This window comes from Bombyx mandarina, chromosome 06, assembly GCF_030267445.1.
Source record: "Bombyx mandarina strain Sakado chromosome 06, ASM3026744v2".
In the NCBI taxonomy this organism is placed as follows: Eukaryota; Metazoa; Arthropoda; class Insecta; order Lepidoptera; family Bombycidae; genus Bombyx; species Bombyx mandarina.
Window position 1 is genome coordinate 3,284,683 of NC_143213.1, and position 25,169 is coordinate 3,309,851.

A 25,169-nucleotide genomic window follows, 5' to 3' on the forward strand; every position below is an offset into this window, starting at 1 on the left:
TGTTTAAATTTAAATTAACTTAATTAATAAAATATAATTACTCGAGAATATCAATAATGTCATGATACAACTTGAAATTAAACATTACTATAAAAATATGTCCGCCAGCAAGGCATGTTCTCGTATCCAAACGATAAAACAAAAAAAAAACGTAAGTTAAACAAAAAATAAAGCCAATGCTATGGACTATGGTTGTGTTCTAGAAAGGATCTCACTATGACCGAATTGTGAGTGGTTATGCTAGCCCTGCAGCCCAACTGGATTCGTTTGCAGCAGGTCCATCTAATTTTCTTCCTATAGCACTCGTGTTTAATGAACTTGTACTCGCCCACGTGGACGACCAGGTGACCACGATTCGATAGCCCAAAACGCACTGAAAACACAACGCAGACTTTAGCACCTGAAGTTACAACTTGTAATTCAATACTATCTGGATTATTGCGAATCATATCCACTAAAAAGGTACAGAAGCAAGAAAACACATCAAAGATTCATTATATTTTTTTATTTTAAGTATTTGGTACGCATTAACTAATCATTAGCGTCCACTTACAGTGATATCTCCATCAGATTATAAACATAGTTTTATTTGTTTCAGTTGGCCTTATCGGCACCGGTATAGATTGCTTCGCCTCCTACTGCCTCAGCAAACAGGGAAAGATGGGTATCAACGTCGGAGGATACAGGTTCAGATTCAATGGATGCGCCAGAAACGGAAAGATTCGCTGGAGGTGCTCCCGTGGTCCTTGGTGCAAGGCCGCTCTCCACACTTTCAGGGGAAGAATCGTTTACATACAAAGTACACATAATTGTGGCCCGAAGCCTCCCTTGTAAAACAATTAACCTATCGATAACAGTTGTAGGAAAAAGAGCAATAAGATTTTAGTTTTCGCCTTTTATGTACAAAAAATTGTTAATTTGTAAATTTCTGTGAGAGTATCGCTTTTCTCTTTTCTTTCATGTTACCGAAGTAAATCAAACAAATGAAGTAGTAACAATGGTAGAGATCATATGTAAGTGTGCGCAGACGTAATGTTCCTTAATAATCCCTATGACAACACTTAAATTAGTTCATAATATTTATGTTCAGCTTAATATATCTTAAGCTTAATATATCTCTGTATCTCGCCTGTCGACTCAAAGAGCGATGTGTACAATGACTGACACGTTTATATTATTTTTTAATATTTTCCAACCTATAGAATGTTGGTGGAATTCGATGCATTCTAGCTTATAAAAAACAATAGAAATTTTAGCTCAACTGTGTATCATATAGTCAAAAACGATATTCTTAGTGGAAGAAAAGCAATCTCTATTTGAGAAGCCTTATATTTTGCTTGCAAATATGAAATACGTGCTTAATGTAAAGAAACTATAGAGGAAAATTTTCTTTTATTTTTGTGACATAACAAATTTTGCATGTAAAATAATTGCTTAATATCCCAAACCCTGACTGTATAATAGAAAAACGTAGTAAACATTCGAATTATATATTATCTATATATAGTATAAGTTTACTGTATAGTACAAAAAAAATCTTTAAATGTAAATACTAGATATATTTTTTAAACTACGAAAAATAATATTTGCAATAAATTATTTACCAGTTACCGTCCTGAGCAAAAGGAGTAAAACGTAAAAGTTTAAATTATTATTAAAAAAAAAACCTACCTCATATTTGATAATGAATTGAAATTTATAAAATTATCAAATGCTAGCGCTCTTGAAGCAGTGGTGTCGATGTTTTAAAAGATCTGCAATAATATTTTTTTTAGTCTCTCGCGCTTGTCTCCTAGTGTGCTGCTGTTGATTAATGAGATGTATTTGTCTGTCACTGTCAATAACAGACGATACTTGTATTAAACAGCTTACCAATTTACCGATTTGTAAACATAGCGTTAAACAAAATTTATTAAGATGCAAGATTAGTTGAATTAGTAAAAGTATTATCCGTCATAGAGAATAATAATATCTCCATTGCGCCAGTTAATATAATATGTTTTTAAAAATATTATGCCTTAAAGTCCTCACATCGTTTCATACATATACACTTTGACAACAATTGACATCGCCTATCTAATCCTGTCTATTATGAATCTTTTATATACATACTATAACGTCTACATCTCCAAACACCGCTCGCATGTTTTCGCAACGGTGAAGTAGGTAATAAATAAGAGACCCGAGCCTCTGGTATTAAATACACTACTTAGCCCATTAACACGTTTACTGCGGCAAGTAAAATCATAATTCTTCATCTGGTGCGGCGGCGGGCCAAAATGCGCCTCCAATGATATTTCCGCCAGAGCGTGGCAGGTCTTTCTAGACCCACAAGCACTAGGATAGATTAAAAATTGCCATAAATTTGTGGAAACATAGTGTATACATTTTTTATTATTGTTAGAATGACCTTGAAACCTACTTCCTTAGGTTTGATTCGCCCCGGGATCTGCTAAACAGGAAATGAGAAATAAAGCAGGAAAAGCGGTAGGCCGATATCGACCTGAACCGCACTAGAAAGTATTTTTAGTAGCGACTAGCTGACCCGGCAGACTTCGTACTGCCTCAATCGATAAATAAAAGACCTAAACTTTTGTATAAAATAAACTTAAAACAAACAAAAGGAATCCGTCCGACGGGGGACACATCAAAGGAAAAACAAAATTGTTTATTTATTTATTTAATTCCGAGCATTTTCATATTTATCTACCTTTTAAACCTTCTCTGGACTTCCACAAATAATTCAAGACCAAAATTAGCTAAATCGGTCCAGCCGTTCTCGAGAGAGCGAGAATAACGAACAGCAATTCATTTTTATATATAGAGATGGGACAGAAAAAAATAAGGGAATGTCGAAAAGAAAACAAAATTATCATAAAATAACTGAAGAATGTTTTCATTTATGCCTTTCTTTGAAACATTTCACGCAAAGGTTTTGTTTACATTTCCTGCAATATTTTTTTATTTTCTTAACCTTTCTTTTTGCTTGGGTACTATTAAAGGTTTTCCGCAGTTTGTCGTAGCACCCTGCACAATTTCTTCGTTTATCGCTCATCTCAAGGACATGGTCATCGTCCTTAAGTTTTACTCGATTTTCTGAAATGAATTTTTTTTTCTTATTTCCATGTCATTAGTTAACCATTTATGAGTTTTACCACTGAACTCCCGAAACTGAACAACTTTCCCCAGAGAACATAGGTTGAAATATGAAACAAAAATTTGGCCCTCGCTTACAAAATTGACAACCAGATTACTGATTTAGTAGATAAAAATATTTTTAGGTAAATATATTTTTATCTACTAAATCAATCTGCATCAGCGGCTATCGGACTCTCACTCGAAAAAAACAAATTTCTCCTATCTTTTTTACCAAACTATCTAAATGTGGCATATTTTTGGAAAGGGCATTAATTTTTCCAGCTATTTTAATATAATAGAATCCGGAAAAAGCTATGTTATTGAGTAAGTAAACAGTGCCATAGCATACCATAATAGAAGCAGTAGTGCAAAAAACGCCCTACATTGTTCGCAGAAAAATAGCGGAGTCAGTACAAAGCTCTTGCACGAAAGCCATGCGCAGCCACCGGAACACTGGTAATATGTTCAAAATAATAACAATGGTTACCTGTTGCAGATGTAGAACGTCTGACGATGTTGAAACACGGAAATATAGGAATCGTCTACAACAATGAACTACATATGGTTACAGTGATGTTACACGTCATTATACTTACTATCAGGGCATATACTTTGTCCAGTTAATGATTGCATTAATGCCTCTGTAAATTATTTTTTTGAAACCATATCATTTTTCATGTTGTATGTGATCCACGCGTTTACTAACGCCATGCCAAACAAATATTCCATACCCACTTTTCTGAACCATTTAAGTCCTCTTTTTAATGTAGAAGAATAGTATGAAGACATTTGGTCGCTGAAGTCAACTCCTTTTTTGTTGTTATTATACGTTAAGACACATGTAGGCTTTTTTATATTTTCGTTCGTCTTCTTATTTTTTTTGCCAGTGTTGACAAGCACATCTTCGTCCTCTTTGACAGTAGATATCATTAGAAGTTGCCTTTTGTCAACCCATTTAATAATTTTGACGCCATTTTTATTCATAGCTCCTTTGATTTCGCCCTTCTTCAACTTTAATGACACTATCGCCTTAAGAAGCCCTCTTCGATTTGATCTTAGGGTGCCGCAATAACGGATTTTGTGAGATAGAATTTCTTCCGCCAATTCAATTGAAGAGTAGAAATTGTCTGCAATTACTACACGACATTTGTTCTCCAGCCCTTGAATGAGTTTCAGTACGGTGACTTTACCATGGTTTTGTTCACGGCCATTTTCTCCCTTCCCAGAATAAATTATTGAATTATATGTATACCCTTCTGGAGTACATAACTTGTAAATTTTAACACCATACTTGTGTGATTTGTTTTTAATGTATTGTTTGAATTTCAACCTGCCACGCCATGGTATCATTGATTCATCTATAACAACAAATTTACCGGGCGTTAATACTTCTTGGAATCTGCTGTTGAGCATATTAGCCAAATCATGAATTTTCGTCAACTTATTTGAATTGTGGATGGCTGACGAATCATCACAAAAATGCCAGAATTTTAATTTTAATAATAGCAGAAATCTATCCCGAGTTATTACAGATACAATATATTCGTTTCGATATATTGTTTTTTTTGACCAATAGTCATTTATATGAGGCAATTTGTTCAGACCCATTGCGAGCAGTACCCCCAGAAACTTTCGCATTTCTATATTATTCGTAGCTTTCCATGATAATAACCGAGGTTTTATTTTTATTTCGTTATTAATTTGCTTTTCTGTGATGTATTTTAGCACATATTTATTAGTTTCTGGAACCATTTTATCTATTATTTCATCAGTTACAAATAGGGAAAAAATACCTGCAGTAGATATATCTTCTATGGGAATATTTAAAGTGCTTTCATTTAAAGTACACGCTTCCAACTCAGGGGTCAAATCTGTGATAGCACCCCATTCATTGACACTATTATCCTGTGCATCTCCCTCTTCCTCTAAAACATCATTATCTATATCCGATACAACTTCACTTGCAGAGTATACATCACTCTCATCGTCGCCTGTGTCACCACTTTCCTCCTCAGTATTTTCCGTTTCCTCCCTTCTCTCTGTATCTTCATCTTCCTCTTCAGCATTTCTTGTTTCTTCCTCTCTCTCTGCTTCATCATTAAGTGTTTCTTTCTGTCTTTCATTTTCTTCAAACTGTTTATTACGCTCTTCGTCATAAAAACCATCATGTTCATTGCTTTCAGTTAACTCTTGCGACATACTGTCTTCAAAAGAATAAGCGAATGTAAGTCTTGTCTTTGGATCTTTCCTTTCTATTTTATTTTTCTTTTCTATCATTTTATTATTGTTTCTTAGATTTATCAAGCCATGATATTCGCTTTCATCTATAGAAGCTGATAGATTTTTTAGTGAAGGACTGCATGCATCCTCTTGAGCTATACATACTTAATCTGTCCACTGACGATGAGCGACGTGAAGACAATCCTTTTGATGTCTGTGGTGTAGGTTTATTTTTAAATTCTGTAATGCAAAAAAAAAGGTCAGTGGAATAAAATTAATCTACACTAATATTATAAATGTGTAAGTTTAGATGTATGGATGTTTGCTACCCTTAAATAAAACAAATAAAACATGAAATATGGAAAGATGTTCACAGATGCTCGGCAGATACTATAACACTAAAAGCAAAGAAATAATTTAAGAATAATCATTTTCATAAAGGATGGTATTACACAAAAAACTCCACGTCATTATGAGTCTAAGGCTGATATGTTGATATATGTAGGTAGGAAACAAAACTTACCGCTTGTGCTTTGTTTTCCGTGCACATTTGTTTCCAACTTCTTTCTATTTTTCTTAGTGGAAAATATTTCTTCACTGCTGTCACTATCACTGTCAATAACTGCAGGGCGAATTACTCTATTTTCCAAAATTTGTATTTTTCTTTTATTGCTTGCCATCGTTGATTATATCGAACGCTACGTCAGATCAGTTAGATAGCACAACACTATTAGGTATCGGGTCGCTAGCTGCCTGTTGGGCCGAAATAGGCCCACTGCCGCACTTAGCGGATGTTTTTCACCGTCAGTGCGTTGGTAGGTCGATAAAAGCCTGCCGATATGTTTTGATGAGGATCACCTACAATTTTGACCGCAAGATGAAATATATATATGTCTCTGTCGAATTTTGACAAACACCTGAGATAATAATTTCGCACAAGCGAGAGGGACAAAGTTTTCTTCGTCCGTACCAGAAATAACTGAACTGATATCGACCTGTTAAGCAGTGAACATGTTAATTCGTTCATCTATAAAACACGTAGGCATTTATGGTGTCAAGAGTGTCAAACATGGATGCTGTTTATAGTCAGTCCAAGAAACGTATTCCCGTTTCAGGAGTAAAATAAAATAAGAGCAAAACTTTAACCCGGCGTTAAGTAAGTTTTGACAATAATATGAACAGAGGAATACGAGAGGATGATTAAGACTTTTTACTTAGAAAATTTTAGTAAGAGTTTTAAAACTACTGAAACTTATCTGCATATTTTAAGCTATTGTATAGCTGTTATCGCGGGCTTTGAGCGCGGCGACCGAATCAAGAAATTCCGTAACGAAAATAATACCTAACACCCCTACTAAGCCTACCATGTAGCTCGCGTTCAACCATTCACACGTTGCGCTTGTGTAGTGTTTGTGAATAAGCGTGCGGCGTGACGTCGCACTGCATGCGCGACATGAAAAGTCTGCCCATCTCTCTCTCACGCGGTCTAGCTTATGAGTGTGAAAGGGACAGTTAATGTTTTGCTTTTGTTAATGTTTATAAATATAGTGTGGTCTTAATTTATTATTGTTTTAATATTAAATTATTATTGTCTAATTATAATTGCATAATTTGATAAAAAATGCTATGCAATAGCTTTACCGCAGCAGTCCCCGAGTGCCACACGTAATTTTTTTTATTTATTAAAACACATTCTTCAAATTTCTGTATGTACCTGCGTTTTCACTTAACAAAAAAACCATTACGTAACAGCAACGAGCATTACGTTAATATTGTTTCGACAAAGGCTTTTTGGGACTATTAATTATCGCTTCAAAAAAATAATAATTCGTAAACCTTCACACAAAACACATGATGCGACAGTAGTATTGAAAACCATTCAAAAAAAGTAAATAGGAAAGGATCACAATACAGGGTTTTTGTAAGCAATCGACATGACAAAGAAATTACTCATTTAATCAATTAATTACCTTTTAGTAATAATTTGTATGATAGTGGATATAGTAGAGAGTTAGTGTAGAATTATATTAGTGCCAAACATTAGCAGTTGTGAATTCCATTATTTACTAACTACGGTTATCCTAAAATACGAATTTAATTGTACTTGTGTGGATGTAAAAACGTTTCTCAAGAAAAGAAGGTATTTTATTGTATTTTACTAATGCGTTTTGATGTGACACGCAATGTATCACAATTAAATGCAAATGGCGTGCGAAGTCATTGTTTCGTGAAACTTCGCTTTAGATTAATTGTTCGAGAAATAGGAACTTACTAAAATTGCAGCTGTTTTTAGTTAACATGGCGAATAAATACTGTTTTCCACTTATGCTAAGATACATTATCCTCAATTTGGAAACACCTTCCTTGTAATAACAGAGGTTTTGTCTTTATGTACTTGATTATGTGTTTAATCACGATATATACAAGCCGATCAAAACTGGGTTAAATAATATAATATGTATACATATGTATTAAATATTTATATTTTTCAAAATGGAGTAGTAGTATCTATCTCTGATGCGTGTCTTTCAAAACTTAGAGATTTCGAGTTCGCTCATTCCTGCGGGAGCTTCATATTGGTATGCTCAATTTATAGCATGTGTTCTGTTTATTATTTAACAGAGATTTTCGAGATAAATAAGCAGCGATAGAGATAGAAACTATTATTTCTGTTAAGGCTTTTGTGACGTAATAATTGGTATATACATTATTGGGATTCAAAACTATTTATTGTTGAGCGATAATCAAAATAGGATCTTGTAAGTTTTTAGTCTCAATTATTAGTGTGATTAGTGATTTCTTCCAATCAATAATGTACTGTAAGAACAGGGAATACTGAATGAACTTTCTATGATAAGAATTATTAGTATGAACATTAAAATTTTAAAACTTACTAGTTTATAAACAGTTCCTGAGTTTTCTATTTTACTAATTTATTTTTATATTGCACATATATAAATGTATAATAATATAAATATGTCCTTGAACAAATATTTAATGAACGGTTAATGTAGTTCTCTCAATCATCTACCTCTAAGTAACATTAAAAAAAAAGTAATATAGTGGTTGTGTATTAAATGTATTATGATGTTTAGAATTAACAGTCGCCAAATTTGTAAGTAGAGTTTTAATGTCTTGGACAACACGAATTTGAGATATCTTAAAAAAAAATTTACACTTAACCTAAAGAATGATTCGGCGCGGTAGAGAATGCGTTTTTTGTTTTTTAAATTGGCTTTAATTACCAAAAAATAAAATGAATCTATTGCAATTATATTGTCAGGTATTTAATTAAGAACATTTACGTTGAAAAATCTAAGTTAATGTTTTCAAAAATACTGTAAATAAATTACGGAGACTTTAAGATCTAATAAAACTGATTAATTTTTGTGTTTGATGATTTAATTGTGTCTTTATTTTATGCACATCTTAATTCTGCGTATTGGATACTTTGCACAACAGTGAATAAGAATGCGAGTGTAATATTACAAAAAAAAATAGGTAATTTTTTTAAGTTAACCTTTGACCGTTGCTTTTGTATGGCATATATTTTCCTTATTGGTTTGGTATTCATTTTCCTATGCGTTTTAAATAAGCAGCATATATTTTATTTTATTTTAATTTTTGGTAATTAAAAATTGTGTATTATTATGACGTCATAATTTAAATTCGTTTATTTAATGCAATCGACGCAGACTTGTCTGGAACACTGTAAGCATACAGGTCTTTTACATTCGATGCAAACATATCTGGTCTTACGGTCCTTCTTACTTCCGCACATAACGCATCGTTTGTATCTCCTTTTAGTGAAATCATCTTCTGTTTTTAATTTAATTTTAATAGTTCCTGTAAAATTCAATTATTTTACGGTATTCCTTCTGTTCATGTTTGACACGCAACGCTTGCAAACTTTTTGTAAAAATTACCGAAATTGAATTTCTTCTTTTTAACCTTTAATAAGTTGTCGACGAAGGAGGATTGTTTTTAAAGCCTTATTAGCATTCGGAAAGCATATTTGAATCGTTGCGCTGAAATTAAACTTTTGAATACACTCAAAGAAATTTATTTTCAGTTTTCAGAAATTATTTATACAATACGAGAAGTTGTTTACAATTATTATTTTTATTAATCCACATTTTCTTTGGTTATCGCCGGTATGAACTCGAATGTTACAATGTAAAATAAAACTAGTCATAGATGTTTAAATCGTGTTTCATTTATATTTCCCACCTTAAGTACTTTCGAACCGCATTAATCCTGATGCATATTAAATAATGCCTTAAAATATTTTTTGCCGACTAAAATTCGGAATGAGCCGTCCTCCATTGGTTTTTGAGTATCAAAAGAGTCCTCAGCATTGGCAAGCAATGATCATAAGCTATGGAAAATCCTCAGGAGCAAATTATGCTCGTCTTATTTTCTAAGAGAGAAAGAGATAGATAAAAACGGTGCCCGTGCAACTTGGTGCACGTGAATGAAGTGAAACTTCTTTTTCGATGTGTAGTATTGTGGTTTTCTTCATTTTTCATCAATAGGGAATGCTGTGTATAATGCTCGCTCTGTCTCTTTCTAGTATGATAGCGTTAAACGTTTAACGCAACCGTGTTGGAAGTCGCATAAGAAGTTTTACTTCATTAGGTTTCTCTCATACGTTTCTCAACGTTTCTCTCATAGCGCGTGTGTAATGCACACAATGTTTGTTTTTTAATATAGCAAATGTTATATACAATATATTTTATACTACAATAATTTAACTATTGTATATCTTAAAAATATAGGTCTCTGTATATGGAATAAAAAAAAAAAAATGTTACACAGCTCTTCAGGTAATACTCAAGTCGATTCTTAATTTTCATTTAGTTCCCGTCACAAACTAAGCAGTCTCAAGAATTCATAGAAAGAAAATTCATATCTTGAAATATGACGAATGACTTGATGAATGACTGAGATATTTAAGAATCGTATAGATTTTTGGCTATTTCTTTCGAAGGCGTTCGTTTTATCTTATAGCGGAATAGGAAGTTAACTAATATGGATGACTCATTTAAAAAAAATACTGAATTCGGTACATTTGATTAGCTCATGAAGGTTCATGCTCCAATTGGATTAAGCGGAGAACTTTCAAATAACGAAAATGCTGCTGCCTTCAGCACTGGAACCAGGACAGTGCTACCCCAGAAACAGAAGAACGGTAGAAGCCAACAGGACGGTCACACACTAAATTTGAATTTATGTCCGAATATTTAACGGTAGTTTCAGAAGGTAGGTAATCACTCACTATCAGGTGGGCCGTATGCTCGTCTGCCTACAAGGGCAATGAATAAATAAAAAAGAATACCGATGCTAATCTGAATCATCATTAACGCTCTTCATACATTATCAAATCAAAACAATTGGTTTTCTAAACAACTTTCCTTTATTTATAACTATAATCATTATAATACAATAACATTCTACGTTTACTATATACATACATAATATAGCTCACGTCAGTAATATATATATTACATAGTACATACACATAAAAAAAAAATCGTAAACATATATTTTTAAAAACTACTAGTGCTCATTAAATCTGAAATTGAGCTAAACAGATACCCATATATTGAAAAAAAATACACACAATAGTCTTTTTAACTCAAAACGTTTTTATATGCGATTCCGGTGATTTTCTCATCTACTGCATTCTCAATAATATTAAAAAAAAAAAAAAAAACTTTACATTGACATGACAATACTATTTAATTTGAGAAGCGACACGAGTCCTTAACCTAGATGAAATCTGCTTGCCTCAAATGTCCCGAATCCTACCCTCAATGGCTATAGAAAAAAAGTAGCTACCCACAATTCAATAGAAATTGTACCTCGTTTGATCAGTGTTCGTCGTCTTGTTCGCCTTCGGTGATGATCTGGTCCCCGGAAACGATGCCGTGCTCCGCCTTCAGATGTGCCAGCATCGAGGTCAAGTTCGGTATCTCTTCGTTTCCATTCTCGCTTCGGAATTCACAGATCTTGCACGAATAACGCCCATCGTCGCAGCGATCGATCACTTTCCATATCCATTGCGTTGCCAGGATTTTTTCGGTTTCTAAAACAACAAAAAAAAACATGATACTTTTTTTTTATTGTTTAGATGGGTAGACGAGCTCACAGCCCACCTAGTGTTAAGTGGTTACTGGAGCCCATAGACATCTACAACGTAAATGCGCCACCCACCTTGAGATATAAGGTCTTAGGACTCAGTATAGTTACAACGGCTACCCCACCTTTCAAACCGAAACGCATTACTGCTTCACGGCAGAAATAGGCGGGGTGGTGGTACCTACCCGTGCGGACTCACAAGAGGTCCTACCACCAGTAATTACGCAAATTATAATTTTGCGGGTTTGATTTTTATTACACGATGTTATTCCTTCATCGTGGAAGTAAATCGTGAACACTTGTTAAGTACGTATTTCATTAGAATAATTGGTACCCGCCTGCGGGATTCGAATACCGTTGCAGCGCTCGATACGAATGCACCGGACGTCTTATCCTTCAGGCCACGACGACTTCATACTTTTAATATACCAGTGGAGTTGAATTTCGTTATGCCCTTTTTAATTTCTAAAATAATAGAATATATATTTTCAAGTGGCAGTAGAGTTGAGAGAACTACGCATTTTTTTTGATACACACAAACGATATAAGACCGTATCGAACAATAATGTAATCTTACATTTAGTCCTTCTGGCAATGAGACCATAATAGTAATAACAATTAAATACAGTTCAATTGAATATAGTTCAATTAAATACAGTTCAGTTGAATACAGTTCAATTAAATACAGTTCAGTTGAATACAGTTCAATTAAATACAGTTCAGTTGAATACAGTTCAATTAAATACAGTTTAGTTGTCCGTGACCACGAAACTGTTAAGTATTTAAAACATCCCAAATAATAGACGATCAATAAAAAACGAGATTAAACCGTAAAAGTAGTTTTAATTTTAATTGAATACTGTTCTTTTTTTACACCAACATTCGAACGAGCTCACGGTCTACTTAGTAGATACCGGAATCTATGGACATCAAAATATGCATTAAACATTCACGAAGAACAGCTGTCTTTGTTCTGTGCCTTGGCGTTTAATATTTAAACGTATATAAATACGTATTTCAGTCTATTTGCTGTCCTATGACTATTGCAGCGAAACGTAGTGTAGGCCCCAACGACGATATGTGCTTTGTCTCATTAATAATTGAATAACATTAAATCTACAATTAACACGATCAAAAAACACGAACCGTAATATTCTGCAGTTTTATTGTGAATTCTTCGGAGATGCCTGTTCATATTTCCGCTAGCGTTGCCGGCGTGGCTGATATGGCGGCTGCAGAGCTTACACTGCGCCTGGCTTGACGTCACGCGGCTGAAGTAACACCATATCCAACTGCGACGCAATCCTTTACTTCGTGTTTCTGGGAGGCGAAACGTCAAAAGAAGCAAAATGGAACATTAAAGAAATCATGAAACTTCACGTGACGTGCGGATAAGAAGGAACGCGTAAGCACAGCTTAGTGGTGGTAGGGAGTCTTGTGAGCCCGCGCGGGTAGGTACCACCGCCCTGCCTATTTCTGCCGAGAAGTAATAATGCGTTACGGTTCGAAGGCTGGGACGACCGTCGTACTGTAAAAACTGAGACATAGAACTCTTGTCTCAACATATTGATGTCTATTGGCTCTGACTACTAAATAACAGATGGGCCACATTTTAAAAAAATATTTTCATTTAAAAAAATGAAAAACAGCTCAATAAGGGGCCATAAGAACAAAGGTTTGGCCATAAAGAAGACAATGAAGACTATGAAAATGGCAATAACAGTGTCATACAGAACTGGGTGTCACCATTCACGTCGTGAAAACCACGGGCCCCAATGAACCCCTTATATTAGAGACTGTTTTACATAAATTGGAGGGTAAGTTAAAACATTAAATTGCATAGCGGTTGTCCCTTTACAATACGCTGCACCAGCGGTAAGTCATTTGCCTAGCTCAGTGCTAAAAACGCCGAGAAAATATAAGTGCAAATCTGTGGGTAGTCAGTTGCAAGTGACAAAATAAAATTAACTGTACATGTAACCCTTCTGTAACACGGTAAATATGTTCATACAAATTCCCGTGTTGTGCGAAATCGTGTTATATGAGACTAGAGCCAATGCAAAAAGAGAATTTTTTATCTATTATTCATAAAAAATAAGCAGTCGAATTTCGATTACTCCCATAATTATATTGTGTGTTCATGGTGCATAATGTAATTTTCCAAATAATTATAAAAAAAAAACGAGTTATTTTTTTTATTGCTTATATGGGTGGACGAGCCCAGAACCTACCTGGTGTTAAGCGATTACTAGAGCCCATAGACATCCACAGCGTAAATGCGCCACCCACCTTGAGATATAAGTTCGCGACGACTACTAATACCGTAATGTTATAGAAGTACCGTGTTTTAAGATTATTTTGGGGATATTTTCTTTGTTAGAGTGGAACCGTGTTGTAAAATACCGTGTTATAAGATGGTGATCTGTGAAACTGATACGTTATTTGAAATGAAACTCACCAGGCGGCTGGGTTTTTTTTTTATGGACCACGTTCAGGTGGCGGTTCAAGTTACCGGACGAGTAGCGTCCGTGGTTGATCAGCTGACCGCAGAGCTTGCAGCGCGCGTGAGTCGGCGACACGATTTTGAAATAAGACCAGACCCAGCTGCGACGTAAGCGATTTCCCGAGGCCTTCGACTGATTTACATTGTACTTGAACTTCTTCTTTTCCATATTGTCAACCAAAAAAACTGCAATGAATTTATATTATTGTTAACTTAGATTATAATAGAAGATAGAGATGCCTTATGAAACATCCGGTTGGAACGAAGTTCCTTTTTGCTATTGCTCATTTTTGTGTTAAATATATCATAATCATATATATCATAATGACAAAGCCTATTTTAGTCCACTGGTGGACATAGGTCTGTCCCAAGGCACGCCACTCGATTCGAATCTGGGCCTCTCGTCTCCACCGTCTCCGTTCATTATATATATATACAAAATATTTTCGTCATATTCTCAAAATTGACGACAAGCTGAATCGATGGAAGAAACTTTCAGTTTTGTACGTGACCGGGAAATGCCTCAAAAATCACTACAAAAACATGTCAGTCAATTATTAGTGTCGTTTTTTAATGTTACACTTTTTTCAATCTACCTCCTCAATCCGCAAACAAAACGTGCAATGGGGAAGATCGTTCCTAAAAATACGTAAATTTTTTTCTTCTTTTTGTACTATTAATCCCACGGCCTATACGTTGTTTACCGAAGACTATCGACCTCACAATACGAATGTGCCACACTTGAGACAAGTCGTCCAATTTGATTTTTACAACACGATTTTATTCTTTCATTGTGGAGTTAGTTGAGTACAATCAAAATTATTTTAGATAGGATTCTGGTAGTATAATAGTATAACAATATGATCGTACCTTCATTTAGACCATCGACTCTATGATCGTTAGCATTGATTCCTCTATTTTGCAAATGAGAGGCAGTGTCAGTATCAAGACGTAACTCCGAATCAGTGCTGGATTTTATCTTTGATAGTTCTCGTATGTAAACATGTGGATGCCGAGTCCTCACGTGCCTCTTCAAATTGGTAGTGCTCGTTCCTTTAACCGACAAGACGACCTTGCAAATATTACAGCGATATTTAACGTCGCCAAGTTTTTCGAAATATTTCCATATCCAACTTCGCTTCCGCGGCTCTGGAATTGCAGGAGAGGAATTATAATTACGGTGACGAATCACCGAAACGATTGAGACAACACAAAAAAAAACTAAGTATGGACTCAGTTTTTTCTATGGAAATAATATCACAACTCGAATTTTTAAGTGGTAGGTAGGACAACCTATTTGAATATTTTTTTTCAACTAATATATCGATCAACATACAAAACGATATTTGAAGAAAAATTGTGAGTAATTCATAAGAAAAAACGGAGGACATCTTACTTGATGTTTCATTTTTTTCCTTCTTCTTTTCCTCGCAAATGACGTGATCTTCAGTATTGACGTGCTGTATTTCCTTCGCTGTCTTGTTAACCTCGCAAACGTCTTCTATCACTATAGAATGTGTTTTAGGGTCTACGTCATCATTCGACATATTAACTTCTATAAATTCAATCCTGAACTCGATATTCGCTTCGGGGTTGTCTTTGTGCAAATTGTAAATGTCGTTATGTACGATCGTCATGTGATTTAGTAATTCCAGTGATTTTTCGTCTACCCTCAACACCTCTTCGCAGAGGCTACATTTCATGCCCTCATCATCGGCTAGCTTCCCGAAATAGACTGAAGTCCAGGCGGGTGCTTCTGTTTCTGTTCGGCAAATTTAGAAATTGTTAATGATCATTAATGATTGTGTTTATATATCAACTTACAAATAAAACAATATCAATATGTATACGTACGAACTTAGATTACTATGGCCCAAAATTCTTACAATTTGTAGACATCGCGCGGCCACTCCAATATCTTTCATGGTAATAACATATTCAATGATTCAGTATTGTTGCATTAGGATGATAAAAATGAAAACAACAAACAAACAAAGTTTAATAATGTCAAACATTTTCTGACCTTCAGGGCAATAACAATAGTTACAAAATAATTACACATTTCATAATTAACAAACGACATTTTAATGTTTAAATCTAACAGACTGGATGCTATATTGTCACTTTAATTGCGAAAAATAAACCTCAAATAGAACACACATTATTAAATTACATATGGTGTAAGAGTGAAACAATTTTTTTAATAAACAATAACTTAAGTAGTTTCCAAAACACGAATAAAATAAAAACGAGATTATAATATTAAGTACTAAACAGCCATACAAATACAGCAACACTTTGCTTTGCGGGAAAGAGACAAAACATACCCTCACACACCCTAAAAGTCAAACACATATCATTTAATAGCAGCTTCGATTTCTCAATATATACGCATGCATTTAAGGTGTATACTTTACGAAACCTTAAAAAGACGAGATATTCAATCGTCTTAAAAGACTCGACTGCTATTTTGAATTGTGTCATAGTGAAATCACACCCAAATATTTTTTTAACAAAATGTATACAGGTATATGATAAAAGCCATACCATAATAGCATTAATGCTAACACATTACCGACTTTATTATTTTCATAAGTTTATCGTTTTCTGAATTTTCCCTGTAAATTTAATAGACGAATTCTGTGAACAACGATTATTTATTGGAACACATATTTTACATAATTCTAAAATTCTCAATTTTTTTTTTAATTATTATATTATATTATATTTAATAATATACGATGTATATTTAATATATTATATAAAAACGAGACTTAATAGCCTCGTTCTATTCTGAACTGCTTCGCTGCTGATACCAATCAAATTCTTTTGAAAGAATCGAAAAGTCATGACAATCCATATTGTGCCTGGGTAAGAAATAAATTGCCTAAATTTTCGAGAATTCGTTCTGATATTTCATACTCAGTGGAGCTGCACGAGTAATAAAATAATTGCGTTTATAATTATGCACTTCTTAAGGGTCGTAACAATAATGAACTGCAAGGTTTGTTATTGTTTGAAGAGACAACGTTGGTTGGTTACATTGAATATAAAAAATATCTATAACAGACACAGTCAGGTAACTGAAACAAAATTCAGATTTATCTTAAATTTATTGCTACACCTATAACAAAAAATTACACCAGTATTTATTAGTTTAACTACTGCACGTACCTAGCTATACATATTTATTTACCAATAAAATATATATTATATACCTAAACCGACTATTTTAAATAAAATAAAACAAAGATATTTTTTTTATGATATCGTAAAATAAACGTTTCAAACACAATTCTCAGAAGCCACTTTTAATCAAGCAAAATCAGCACAGTCATTGGACAATGCGAATTTTAATAATAATAAAAAAAATATACTCTTTTTTTTTATTGCTTAGATGGGTGGACGAGCTCACAGGCCACCTGGTGTTAAGTGGTTACCGGAGCCCATAGACATCTACAACGTAAATGCGCCACCCACCTTGACATATAAGTTCTAAGATCTCAAGTATAGTTACAACGGCTGCCCCACCCTTCAAACCGGAACGCATTACTGCTTCACGGCAGAAATAGGCAGGGCGGTGGTACCTACCCGCGCGGACTCACAAGAGGTCCTACCACCAGTGTAAGATGATCCACTTCTCGTTTGCTCAATCTTCGTCTTCGTCGCGTTCGCAGTCGGGACCGGTTATGATCTGGTCTCCGGAGACGACGCCGTGCACCACCTTCAGGTGCGACAGTATAGACGTCACGTTCGAGATCTCGTCGCCACCCTTCTCGCATCTGAACTGGCAGATTTTGCAAGAATACGCATCGTCTTCGCACTCCTCAAACACTTTCCATATCCATTTCGTTTTGCCCTTTTCGATTTCTGTCAAAACAATAAATACGTTTCGCATTTAATAAATAATAATGTTAATTTTAAATGCCCAGCAAAGCGGGCGAGTACGGCTAGTATTATAATATATTACTAGACGATGACCGAGCTATGGTCGGTTTTCTTTTTTTTTTTTTTTAATTGTATTTTTTAGAAATTATATTTAAATACGAATTACATATTGATTACGAAATTTTCCAAGATCATTTAGGCATTTTGAAGTGAAAACTTGATTTAAAAAGACACAAATAATATAAATGAACAATTCATTTTCTTGGTCTAACCTTAAACCAAACACTCATTGGCTTCGGGTGGCTTAACAACGCCATCTGCTGAAATAGCTTTAGTGTTTTTGTGTGTTTAAAGCAGTTAGTTACTCTCAATTATGAAAAATAGTATTATTATTCGCCAATACATAGCGGCTAACTTTATAGATGTCGGCAACGATACAGTTAAGATAAGATTTTTTATTTCATTTCACATTCAAAAAATAAACATTGTGTTAACATAAACACAATGTGTTTGCTTTCGCTCTGAAGCATTAACGCGATGAGGTTCGAAATATAAACCTTCATTATACAATCGAGGTTGATGGGTGGTGGCGTTTACGCTATGATTTTTCTGGGTTAAGATAAACGTATTTTATGAACCTTTATTTACGTTAAATTATACGTATATTTACGTAATTTATCTTTGACCCAAAACTATGCAGCCAAAGTTTACTTATATGGTCGTTTGTCTGTTTGTGTGACTTTGTGTGCGAGTCAACGAAAGTGAACATCCTACCACCACACCGAATAGCGGGAGGCGTATCTTGAATTATACAGTTATCTTAGTATATCAACGATCGATAAATTCCCAAACTATTCGGCAACGATCCCGCACATGGCAACACATCGTTAACAGACATGTTTATAAAAATTAATGCATAATAATTCATTATTATTCTCACATTACTTTTAAGTATTAAGATGACTTAATTTTAAAAAGATTAACATAAAATAGCAACACCCAATAAAGTTAAATGTAATCAATCAGGCCTCCGCCACTTGATTCCTAAATTCTACCAATAACCAAACCAAAAATCAAAGCACCCCTGCCCACTGAACGCATATTCCCAAAGAGGGTTGCTCCGGGGCCAAGCTAATGCCCACACAATTAGACCCGATGACCCAACAGATGTTGTGGAAACTTCACCAACTCCACTGAACGCAACCTCATTATGCCATGTCACTTGTGGCTTCAATATACGATAAGTTGCACACATCATACGTTACGACTAGACATAATGGAATTGTTAGATTTTAGTTATATATTAAGTTAATATATTAAGTCGTTATTTATGTATAAAAATTAACGAAGATTCCTTATGGCTAATTTTAGGGTTGTTATTGTCCGTCATTTCGGATCCTCCCGATCCACTAACGGTGCTTTTACGTACCTCAAGCACCGGTCATGGTTCTCGTCGAACCCGTCGCTTGCGACGAAGGGCTCGACGAGTAAATTAATCCACAGACATAGCCCACTGAGTTTCTCGCCGAATCTTCTCAGTGGGTCGCGTTTCCGATCCAGTGGTAGATTCTGCGAAGCACGGTTCTTGCCAGGGTTCGTGTTAGCAACGTCGCCAGGTTCGAGACCCGTGAGCTCACCTACTAGTTAAGGTTACGCTGAAATAGCCTCTAAAGGCTACTAGCTTGGAGGGAAAAAAAAGATTGCATACCTACACGAGACAATACTAACCAGAATACTCAGCTGTCTTGTTATGAATCATTTTGAGATGTCTGTTCATATTTCCGGTAGCGTTGCCGCCGTGGCTGATCTGGCGGCTGCAGAGCTTGCACTGCGCCTGGGTTGACGTCACGCGGCTGAAGTATGACCATATCCAACTGCGACGCAATTTTTGACTTGGAGATTCTGAGAAATTGAATAACACATTTTCCGCATAAGACCTTCATTGTGGCGCGGTTAGAAAATTCTAATGACCGTTAAAATAAAATAAAACATAATCTGTATTAGAGCTGTGACGGGATTATACGTATTGCTATAGCATATAAATGTCGCAATGGTTCATAAATCGGTAAATTTTGTCACAGGAGGGGTTTTTATTGTTATATATGGGGTTATTGACGAGCCAAATTAAGTTATGAGTTCCAAGAATCAGTTGTATTGCACAAAGGCCGTTAAACCCGGAAGTTTTGATTGTTTCGGAACAGAAATCAGCAGAATTATGGCAAATACTCGTACGAGTATGACGGGAATACTAATTAGCGATAGCAGGACGCTGTTGTTGTCACGAATGCTGCTGCCCATTATCCGATAAATCCCTTAGGCGCCTTTTAAGATACGCACCAAGTGATGGGGTACCATGAAGTCTATTTAAGACTTACAAATAGGCCTTAAGACAATTGAAAATTTCAAATAGTTGCATCATATTCGATAATGATTGGATTTACTGGTGGTAGAGTCCGCACGGGTAGGTATCACCACCCTGCCCATTTCTGTCGTGAAGCAGTAATGCATTTCGGTTTGAAAGGCAGGGCAACCGTTGTAACTATACATGAGACCTTAGAACTTATATCTCAAGGTGCTCCTACCTTGAGATATAAGGCGCATTTATGTTGTAGATGTCTATGGGCTTCAGTAATCACTTAACACCAGGTGGGCTGTGAGCTCGTCCACCCACTTAAGCAATAAAAAAATAAAAATGTAAATTTTATGAGTTTTGAGCAAAAACAAACTTACCAGCCACATCGTCAAGATCAACGTCTTTATGATCACTCGCATATATTTCTTCAGTCTTTATGGCATACGGCGTGTCAATATCAGAGCTTATGTCCGCATTATCACAGGTCACTCTTTTGGATACCTCTTTTCTATATATTTGTGGATGCCGAGTTCTTACGTGTCTATTCATGTTGTTGGTATTGCATCCTTTTATTGAGAGAACGACGTTGCATAGATTACAACGGAATATAATGTTGCTGAGTTTGTCGAAATACTTCCACACCCAGCTTCGTTTACGTGCCTCTGTAGTTGCAAAAATGAAATGTTAATTATGGCGACCAAAATAACTAAAGAGGTTTGGATTTGTTTTTTCTTATTGCTAAAATTATCCAATCATACCATCCACTTTCTGTGAAGTGTTCATCTTATGATTGTAGTTACAATTGGTTTTAACGGAAATAAGACAGAATGGAACACTTAGCTGCTAGGGTTTGCAACATACCAACAGCTAATAAAAAACCACTTAAGATTAGTTTTGAATGACAGTGTGAACTGTGATATAGTGCGAGTTTTATAGTTTCGCTGGGAACAGCGCCTCTAGCGGCAAACGTAGGGCCCTGTTCCGACTCCATACAACTAAAGTTAACTTTTACGCGATCGAGAAGTTAATGAACTCGCACTAAGCATAAAGCTGTTTTTGTGAGAACTAAAATATTAGCCGTACATTTCAAACTATATATAATTTCAATAAATTAGAAAGAGCTTTATGGTAGGTATTATTAGGACCCAAAACGAGTAAGTACCACCATTGGAATACGATAAGCATATTATATCCGAACTCAACCTTGTTAGTCCACATACCCAAACAATTTTTTTTATTATTACACTAGTATGTGTTGCCATTTTTCTTACTCATTTTCTTGGAAAAATATAAAAAATATTATTTTTGAAACTAGCACCGTGTTCTCTGGTCAAATAATGATCTTGATTTGAGAATAGATTAATTTTACACACCTGAATTTTCACTTTTTCTCTTTTTCTTCTTTTTGTCAATGACATACTGTGTATTGATGACATCATCCTCATTGATGACTGGCAGTTCAATTTCTTTTGGTGGTTCATTGGTTTCACATACCTCTTCTAGTAATATTGGAGTTGTTTTAGGATTAATCTCATCATTCAGAACGCTAACTTGTAGAAATTCAATGCGAAATCCAACATTTGCTTCAGGATTAGCTTTGTGTAAATTGTAAATGTCTTGATGAAATTCTTTCATGTGATTAAGCAATTCCAAGGACTTGCCATCAACTTCCAAAACGAAATCACAGAGAGTACATTTCATACCTTGAGTGTCAGCTAACTTAATGTAATAAATAGAAGTCCAAGCCGGAGATTCTGTAAAAGATTGAAAAATTAATATCTAATGATCCTATAAGTGATTGAAAACCTAATACTACAAAATGCTTGTAACTAAGTACTTACTTTACTACATTTACTTACATGCCATTCACATTTGATAAGGCGATAATGAAAAGTGTAATAATAATTACATATTGCAGAGGCTTTGATTTCGTACCCATACGTGGATTGGTAAATTTCTATTTTCAAAAAAATAAAACAACAATAAATCCATCAGATATCCATTTAATTCTATGGAAAACACTCTAAAAAAAATTTTTATAATTTTCTTGTCTAATTAATCATATCTTATGATCACATAAGTAAACACCTATAACTACAGGCAGAAGAGGTTATGTAAAAAATTATGATATTTTATTGGTGATTTAAAAACAATAAATTTTAATTATTTGTTTAAATCAAAATCATTGAATCAGTACACTTTACTAATTGTGTCCCTTAAAATTTAATACCAACGAATCAATTCGTGGATTTAGAAAATATTAGTTATGTGTGTAAATAATAAAAACTTATTTAAAATCATGTTACACAGTAATTACATTAAATGATTTCACTGTTTACATGCATAATAAAAATTCTATACTGGCATCGTAGTCTAGGAACAAAATAGTACTAAAAATCCTTTATTAACACATTTCACTGTATTTCTGATCACTATAATTACTTTGTATCATTATATATAATTCTTTCCAATAAGTCGCATGTTTTTAAGAAACACAGAAAATTCAACTACATACAGGTACATGAGATTGATTATAACAGTTAAGCCACCTTAGCAAATACTTTGCGCTGTGAGCTTGCTTATTTTGTTTCCTTTTGGTATTTGTCTTCTTAGTTCAATTTGAACTGTTGAAAATAACCTAGACATCATTTTAAGACAAAAATATTGAATATTGTTTCGAATCTATGCTAACTACTAGAATAAAATAAAAAAATTATAAATAGAATAAAAACTGGGGACACCAGAGACTAAGTACGAGCAGAAGCTATAGTCAGGTTGGGTTGAATGAGCATAATAAACTGAGCTTTATTGTAATACTTTCTGTAGGTGCTTATAGGCGACAGATTTGTGGATAATAGGCTTTCAATACTAATATGACTAATTATGACGTTTTGAGATTTAGCACCGCTAATTAGAAAATTGGTATTTTTTTTATTGCATACATGCATGGAAAATCTCACAGCCAAACTGGTGGACCACATGTTCCTAAATGTGTCAGAAATAGTGTTCATATGTGTGAGTAGGTATCGGTATATTGTGTAAAATTCCAGTGAAGACTACTGGTCAGGTTTTATCAAAAAAAGTCTTGAATTTTACCTTAGACATTGAAAGTGTCCTCTGAAAGTTGTAAAAGCTTTAAATTGTGTAGTTATGTTATTTGTTGATACTTCCAGTTATTTTAAACTTACAAGGGCAAAGTGACGTTATTATTATTCAATATTTTTAAGAGATGCATAGTTCAATTACTGTTTTATAACAAAAACATTGCTTTACCTTTTTTAGTGACATCTGATTTATAATTTATTTAAATGAATATTTCAAAATTAATTTAAAAACTATGCATTACTAATAAAAATAATGGTGCTAAAAATAGTAATAATCGAGCTGTAAATGTAAATTCAATGAATTTAATGTACGAAGACATTGAATGCTCATAGAATTTACTTTTTAAACATATGTGCATTTACCCCTCCCATAAAAGACAATTTATCTATAAATAATTTTATTTTACTAACAGTCTCTAACTATTATTATTAGATACATGATGATTCAAATAGTTTGAAAATAACCTATATAAAACAGTTTTTATTTTGTTGCTACCCAAGATTGAGATGTATTATCAGGTTTTAATCGGAGAACATAGGTTTTTTATGGTTATGGAAGTCTCTCACCACCTGAACGCCGTAAAGTTGCATGTTGATCACTGATATACAACCAGTTTTTTGACGGAAACTACAAATCCACTGTTCAGCACCACACTGCAATTTACTTTTAAAAACATAAGTGTATCCTTTGTATAAAATTTGGTGACCTTTTCTCGTGGGGACACACTGTACTAGATCATCACCTGCAAATTAAATAGAATAAATAATATTTTAACACAATAAATTCGACACAATACCAATCAGAAATGAAAACAAATTGTCAAACGTCAAGAAGTTTATTAAGGCAGACTTGTTTTCACACGATGTAATTTTTATTCCACTTTTAAATGAACATTAAATTAATTTTAAATTTATAATTATAATTGGGCAGCGATAGATAAATGAAAATAAACAAAATTGTAAAAAATAACAAAACACTAGGCATCTGACTGATCTGATTGGTGACGCAACAGAACTGTCACATTAATTGATGTCATTTGATGTTCACGTGGTATGTATCGCATTCGCGAAGCGTGCTGTAAAGTTACACGGAACTTGATAGTAATTATTTTAGTTTAAATACCTTTCTTAAAATGAAATACATTTGAAGTAACCAAATTAATATAATATTATTGAAAGCATAAAAGAAATGTACAATTTTATTATACTATTCTGCCCTTTTATCAAATATTCGGCACTATCTTGGCAAATTTGTTGTGGTGCAGTTGGATTTTCTTGGTACCGTATCATTCCTATCCTGATAAAGTATTGAGAAATCTAAAATGTTTTTGCTATAAAGGACTTGTTCTGTTAATTCCTTTTGGGCTTTTTTTATACAAGATGAAGTTACCGAAAGAGATTGAGACACAGTTAAAGATGGCAGCACTAAGGATTCTAGTAGCGACGCGTCGTGAAACAATACGTACTATTTAAAAGTCTCAGGTGCTTTATTAAGTAGGTAATTTGATATAAAAACAATATATATTTAGACCAACTACGCTATAATACCTGGCCAAACTTAAAACTTTTGAAATCGTGTTTCATTGGAGATTACTCTGGAGTATTTTTGTATCAATTGTTTGTTCCTTCATTTGTTTATACACTGATATTAAGCAGGAAATTATGTTAAAAATAAATAGTATGCATCTGACAGATGTTCGCATAAACCACTACATTATTTTACAATAATATTAAAAAAACAGTACGTCGTTTAAATTTTTATTTTTAAATCCTTTTTACTATAAAACCCTAAAAACGAAAATTGTCAGTGTTCATTAGAACA

At 34.1% G+C, this 25,169-nt stretch overlaps 3 protein-coding genes across 7 annotated transcripts; all 3 read right to left on the reverse strand.

The window, feature by feature from the left end:
• Nucleotides 1-204: 204 nt before the first annotated feature.
• On the reverse strand, nt 205-16,949 carry LOC114239880 (uncharacterized). 2 transcript variants are annotated; one of them, XM_089728075.1, is made up of 6 exons: nt 15,399-15,849; nt 14,873-15,151; nt 13,958-14,188; nt 12,646-12,819; nt 11,223-11,446; nt 205-373 (listed from the first exon to the last, which is right to left on the reverse strand). In XM_089728075.1, the coding sequence occupies exons 1-5, from the start codon at nt 15,703-15,705 to the stop codon at nt 11,232-11,234; spliced, it is 1,206 nt and encodes a 401-aa protein (XP_089584201.1). In that variant the 5' UTR covers nt 15,706-15,849; the 3' UTR covers nt 205-373; nt 11,223-11,231. The 2 variants fall into 2 exon arrangements, with proteins under 2 accessions (XP_089584201.1, XP_089584200.1); XM_089728074.1 differs by lacking the exon at nt 205-373 and adding an exon at nt 15,857-16,949 and having other exon boundaries at nt 10,756-11,446; nt 15,399-15,764.
• Nucleotides 2,630-6,503, reverse strand: LOC114240032 (piggyBac transposable element-derived protein 4). 2 transcript variants are annotated; one of them, XM_089728029.1, is made up of 4 exons: nt 5,882-6,503; nt 4,932-5,598; nt 3,735-4,496; nt 2,633-3,096 (listed from the first exon to the last, which is right to left on the reverse strand). In XM_089728029.1, the coding sequence occupies exons 2-3, from the start codon at nt 5,413-5,415 to the stop codon at nt 3,787-3,789; spliced, it is 1,194 nt and encodes a 397-aa protein (XP_089584155.1). In that variant the 5' UTR covers nt 5,416-5,598; nt 5,882-6,503; the 3' UTR covers nt 2,633-3,096; nt 3,735-3,786. The 2 variants fall into 2 exon arrangements, with proteins under 2 accessions (XP_089584154.1, XP_089584155.1); XM_089728028.1 differs by having other exon boundaries at nt 2,630-3,096; nt 3,735-5,598.
• Nucleotides 16,950-17,096: 147 nt separating the features above from the next.
• Nucleotides 17,097-24,427, reverse strand: LOC149502789 (uncharacterized). 3 transcript variants are annotated; one of them, XM_089728076.1, is made up of 6 exons: nt 24,198-24,427; nt 22,103-24,090; nt 21,617-21,997; nt 20,621-20,905; nt 19,619-19,792; nt 17,097-17,872 (listed from the first exon to the last, which is right to left on the reverse strand). In XM_089728076.1, exons 3-6 carry the CDS (start codon nt 21,942-21,944, stop codon nt 17,652-17,654), a joined length of 1,008 nt encoding a protein of 335 aa, XP_089584202.1. In that variant the 5' UTR covers nt 21,945-21,997; nt 22,103-24,090; nt 24,198-24,427; the 3' UTR covers nt 17,097-17,651. The 3 variants fall into 3 exon arrangements, with proteins under 3 accessions (XP_089584202.1, XP_089584204.1, XP_089584203.1); XM_089728078.1 differs by having other exon boundaries at nt 23,918-24,427; XM_089728077.1 differs by having other exon boundaries at nt 23,915-24,427.
• Between the last annotated feature and the right edge of the window lie 742 nt (nt 24,428-25,169).